The sequence below is a fragment of the Sorex fumeus genome, unplaced genomic scaffold (genome assembly GCF_029834395.1).
Source record: "Sorex fumeus unplaced genomic scaffold, SorFum_2.1 ptg000003l, whole genome shotgun sequence".
NCBI classification, from domain to species: domain Eukaryota; kingdom Metazoa; phylum Chordata; class Mammalia; order Eulipotyphla; family Soricidae; genus Sorex; species Sorex fumeus.
The window spans coordinates 23,698,641-23,704,640 of NW_026606060.1; the positions used below are offsets into that span (position 1 = coordinate 23,698,641).

At 44.5% G+C, this 6,000-nt stretch overlaps 1 protein-coding gene across 1 annotated transcript in view; it reads right to left on the minus strand.

Moving 5' to 3' along the window:
• The window catches only part of E2F7 (E2F transcription factor 7), a 43,887-nt gene extending 38,504 nt beyond the window's left edge, over nucleotides 1–5,383 (minus strand). Inside the window, exon 1 of the mRNA XM_056118405.1 lies at nucleotides 5,291–5,383. Within this exon, the coding sequence (XP_055974380.1) occupies nucleotides 5,291–5,383 (93 nt within the window). The remainder of the gene's footprint in view (nucleotides 1–5,290) is intronic.
• Between the last annotated feature and the right edge of the window lie 617 nt (nucleotides 5,384–6,000).

Genomic DNA, 6,000 nt, shown 5'->3' on the forward strand with positions numbered 1-6,000 from the left:
GACTTCAACTTACCTGCCACAGAGATGCGTGAGGATCAGATAAGATAAAGAAAGTGAATGCAGTTTGTAATCTGTGAGTGCTATGCAAACACTGAGTATTAATTATACCAGCATGATAACTATGCCTTCATTGAAAGTGCTTTTTAGTTAAAAGGTCTTGGTTCTACTCCTGCTTCTGTCTCAGATATGGCTTTGATCATGTGACTTCAAATAGTACAAAGCCATCTCCTTGTCAGGCCCTGGGCAATGTTTCTAGCCTCTGTCCCAGTTCTGTTTCAAGCCTATCTAATGTTTTTTTTTTCCCCCCTCAAAAAGTATGCTGTTTTTCTTTAAACCAGCCCTGTACTTCTTCGTCACATCTGAGCTGTTGCTTACATCAGCACTTTGTTTTGAATGTCAACAGCTGAGCAGTGCCCCAGACATCCCTGCCTATTGTTTAAGGCTCCCTGCAAGTTAGGGAGTGTCTCCTGCTAGCTACTGGCTAACAGCTCTCATCCCTTCTGAACAGTTTCCAGAATAGGTGGTTCACAGTGAGTGCCTCCCAGGAGGGTCTCAAAGCAAAGGTTGGTTCTGAACACTCAACTGCACTCTTTCTTTTTGTTCTCTTCCTCGTTCTCTGACTTTCCTTGTTAGTCTCCTTCACTGGTTCTTTGTTTCCACTGTTAGGAACTTCAGTCTTTCCCCCTTTGCTATTTGTCTCTCTGGGGTGGATCACCCATACTCAAGTGCTTGGTTTTAAGATCAATCATGTACGTAATTCCCAAATTTGTATCCAACTAGCACCCTCGCGCTCACCTCCCCCCACCCCCAGCCAATTCCCACAGGTAGCATCTAGATGCTTCCTGCACAAACTAATCTTCATAGCTAAGTCACACAAATAGTTTATATCATTTAACATTTTGGTCAATGACACTGAATATACAATGGTGATCGCAGTGCGCGTGATTCCATACAGCCTAGGAGTGAAGTGGGCCCAACATCCAGATGCGTGTGTTTACAGTCTGTAGACATTTGTAGCACTGTCCTCACGTTTTTCATCCATTTGCTCGAGCGGGCACCAGTAATGTCTCCATTGTGAGACTTGTTGTTACTGTGACTGGCATATTGAATATGCCATGGGGAGCTTGCCAGGCTTTGTTGTGCGGGCGGGATACTCTCGGTAGTTTGCCGGGTTCTCCCAGAGGGACCGAGAAATCGAACTCGGGTCAGCTGCGTGCAGGGCAAATGCCCTACCTGCTGTGCTATTGCTAGAGATTTGTACATTGGTGAAATTGTCGTTATTTCTCAAAATGCGTCTTTTTGTTGACATGCATGACTATATAAATATATTTAAAATTGAATGTGCCTTTCTGCACCACTCTCCCAAATGAAAGACCATTAAAAAAGACCCATTGGGGCTGGAGTGATAGCACAGTGGGTAGGGCAGTTGCCTTGCATGTGGCCAGCCCCAGTTCGATTTCCAGCATCCCATATAGTCCCCTGAGCACTGCCAGGAGTAATTCCTGTGTGCAGAACCAGGAGAAACCCCGTGTATCACCAGGTGTGACCCAAAAAGAAAAAAAAAAAAACACGCACTGAGAGTCCACTAAATGTGGCCTTATGTGAAACAGACCATTCTCATTTTTGTGCCTCTTTACTGGTTCCTGCATTTCTCTACATGCCTGCAGTCTTAGCATCCATTGCTTCAAAACCCTCAAGTACAAGCCCTTCTTCACAGAACCTTCTTAAATGCTCAATCCTATTAATCATGTCTTGAATCCAAACCATCATTTTCGACTTTAGCTGTCCCCAATTGCACTGACAACAACTTAAGATGACATTCTTGCTTCTAATCCCACAACTGAAAACAGTAAACGTAGGTAATAAAAGTACAGATTATATTTAAAGAAATTAAGTTTCTCCACAAGCAGGAAGAAGGTATTTGCATAAAACAGTATTATTAGATGTTGGTCAGTTTGCAGACAGTCAAAAGGAGATACCTCGGGGCTGGAGTGAGAGCACAGTGGGTAAGGTGTTTGCCTTGCACGCGGCGGACCCAGGTTTGATTCTCAGCATCCCATATGGTTCCCCGAGCACTGCCAGGAGTAATTCCTGAGTGCAGAGCCAGGAGTGACTCCTGAGTACAGAACCAGGAGTGATTCCTGAGCATTGCTTGGTGTAACCCAAAAAGGAAAAAAAAAAAGAGAAAGAGAGAGATACCTCAGGCTGGGAGCGGGTAGGGCATTTGTCTTGCACATGGCCGACCCGGGTTTGATCTCTCTGCCCCTCTCGGAAAGCCCAGCAAGGCACCAAGAGTATCCCCCGCCCGCACGGCAAAGCCTGGCAAGCTCCCCGTGATGTATTCGATATGCCAAAAACAGTAACAAGTCTCATAATAGAGATGTCACTGGTGCCCACTCAAGCAAACTGATGAACAACGGGAGGACAGTGCTACAGTACCTCTGGCTGAGGAGATACCACAAAAGACTGGAGTACATGCCTGCATGTAGAAGGCCCTGAGTTCAATCCCTACCACTGTATGACACCCATCTATACCACTAGGATTGGCCAGTGGTATTGACCCAAGGACCCCTCTGAGCATCTGCAGAGTGACCCCAGTGGCCTCCAGCATTACTGGGTCAGAGCAGCACAGTATTGTAAGGCCCGAGCATTCAACTCTTTGGCTCAGATAACCTCACATCACCAGAAGTGGTACCCAGACTCCTTCAGCATTGCTTGGGAGGCCCCCAAAATACATTACAAAAATTTTAAAAAATTAATAAAAATGATAAATGCATTAAATGCCAATTTGCCCCCAAAGATCGCTCAAAGGAGGTTTAGAAACAAGTAAGCACCTCGAGCTTTTGGCCACTTTGAATACCCTGAACATTACTTCCTGTCCATCTCTCTTCTGCTACAATTTCCATCTCACTCATGTTTTTTTGTAGGTGAAGTGCTGAATATCCTCAGCCCAGATATGATCTCCTCTGGGAAGCTCCCCAATTTCCATGCATTTGTTCCCAGCATTCACCAAATCATAGTAGAGTTGGTTAGTGTTATAGCTGAGTTCCTGAAAGACCAGCTCAGGTAAAAGGCGGGGGTGGGGGGCGGGGGGCTGATATTCATTTGTGTACTGTCAGTTTAAGTGAGTAAAATGTGAACACTTAGTGTTGCCAGGTTCCTTACAACATACACAGGAAGAGGTGCAATCTATTAACTTGAATTTATGGAAGGAAAAAAAAAAACACAACAGGCTTAGAGAGGTTAAGAGACTTATTACACCATGGTATCCCCAGCACCTCGAACATAAATATTTGTTGAAAGACTGAATAAATACATTTGTTTGAGGTTACATAGTTACTAAATAGCAAAACAAGAATCAGAGCAAGAATAAAACCCAGTTTTCACTGACTCCAAATCCAGTATTCTCACTATGCCTGGGAATTCTTGACTTCAGAGCAAAATGAAAGGAAAATAAAAGCCCCTCTTAGCATCTCTGCAAAGTACTCTTCTTGTCCATCTCATTGGGAGCTGAAATAATCCCTGCTCATACATTCTATTTCGCGCATTTCAAACATGTTCACAATCTCTTTTGGCTCATCTGGTTTTTCTCTCCAAACCCATTAAATGTGAAAGATAGCCCACCTGGACAGAGCACTTACTAAGTGCCAGCTAGGGTAGAGGTGCCTTTGATGAAGATACTTGATAAAACACTACTGACCCAGAAGAAAATAAGTGGGCACTGACTCATGCTTTATCTAAATGCATACAGTTTCTCCCAGAACAGTCCCATCCAAATTATGAAGGAAAACAAAAAAGTTTGCTCTGAAGCGAAAACTTTGACTATATTAATATTCAGAAGGCACGGCTACTGTTCCATGATTTAATTTAAAAAGAAAAAAAAAACAAATTTTGAGTGGGACTGTAGTAATAGTACAGGAAGGTAGGGTTCATGTGGCTGACCTAGGTTCAAACCCCAGCATTCCATATGGTCCCTCAAATGCTGCTGGGAGTAACTTCTGAGCATTGTGGGTGTGCCTCCCAAACTGAATGTTCTCTTCAAGGGGCTGGAGAGACCATACAGTGGGTAAGACCCTTGCCTTCCAGGCTGCTAACCTGGGTTCAGCTCATGGTCCACATAGCCCACCCCTAACTAAGCACCACGAGGAGTAATCCCTGAGCACACAGAAGGAAGCCGTCGCAGAGCCATGTGACCCCTAAGCAAAAAACTGTTCCCTTTAGAGCAATGTTGGGATATATTTTTTTCTGATAAAAATAAACTGAGTGCTGAGGACGGGGGTGGGGGGGGAGGTATGAGGAGACAGCTTCAGAGAAAACACACAATTTTTCACACCTATCCCAAATTAACAACTGTCAAGTATGCGTCAAAGGCCAGTTTAGCAGGTGCTTCGCACCCAGGCAGTATCATAGTTGATGTTAAGCCAGAAAATAAGACAAAAGAAATTCAGTGCTCACACAGGTTTGTTTCTAAAAACAGATTTGTAGTATCAACTTGCTTCTGCTTAAAACACTTTCACTGCTAACCAGTTATACCTTTTTGGTAATAATAGCAGGTGAGGACAACCGTGTTAATATGGGTTCAGTGATATGTATTTTAACAATTTCTCAGGCTAGATAGAGAGTACAGGGCTTAACACACTTGCCTTGCAAGTGGCCATCTGTGGCTTGATACTGGCCTGGTGTACGGTCACCTGAGCACTGCTGGTTGCGATCCTGGGGCACTGCCATGCATGGCCCAAACATCACAACCCTTTCCCCCAAATTGCTATGTCTAGTTTCCTAAGCCATATTTTGGGAAGACAGCAAGGATCACTGACCATGAGGGGTGCAAAAGAAGGGAGGCAACGATTGCAAGACCAGTAACAGAACTGTGAAATACTGAGGGCACACTGGCAGACTCAATGGCTTAAACAGGCAATGGGCACAATCTTGGGCTCAGCCTATAGAAGTCTTGAGGAGAACATTCCACAACATTTTAATAATACAGCATTAATAGCAAAAGAGTCTATTTTCCCAGGAATTGGGGCTTAACATTCCTTTGAAGCATGAGCTAATTCCAGCATATTTTTCATATAAACTATTTCCAACAAGACCTATAAGCAAGCTCTGTTTCACTGCACAAAGACTGAATCTCAAAAATCAAGTCGAGAAGCCTGCATTTGACAAAAGTATGTTTCTATAATGTTCATCAATCAACTGTTGATAAGACAGGTGCAAGTGACATGTTGGAACACTTACTTGAACCAGACAGCACCATCACAAATCTGTGCCGGTATTGAAGAGCACTTACCTTTTGAGCATTTTCTCCGTCTTCAATTGCAAAATCTAGTCTGGGCGGCCTGGGGTGGATCAGGTCTTTGAGTGTTAAACAATTTACCTCCATCTGTAACGCATAATTTATATTGGAAAATGATTTTACATTTAGGTATTTCCTCCTCCAACAACAAAAAAGTTTATTTACTACGAGCTATGAACGTGAACTTCCCTTCCCTAAATACATCCTGGGAATTCCCAGGAGGGATCCTGGGCCCCAACCATCTCTAAAACGCACATGAACGAACACAACCCCCTAAAAGCAACCTGGGAAGAGAAAAAATAAATAAATAAATCAGTAAATTTCTACGAAAAGTAAGAGGGCAAAATGAGTTACCTAAGTCAGGAGGGCGCAGGGCAAGTCTGTCAGAAAGCGCAAGGTCTCCTAGGTCAGTTAATTTTGGCGCAAAGAACTGGGAGGAATTCGGCTTTGAGGGGGGTTTTGAATCAGGAGGGAAGGAAACCTGATCGCTAGACCAAACCCACTCAACACACTAAGCGCAGCCCATCCCCAGGCCTCGGAGCACAACTCCACGGAGAAACTCTCGCCAAGAAAGGTCCCAAAATCGAGAGCAAGGACGGGTCCCCTCTGCTGCCCAACTGCAAGGATCGCTCCAGGCACGCTCGGTCCGGCGGCAGAAATCCGCCCCCCGATTCCCCGCCAGCCCGGGGGATGGGAGGGGAGGT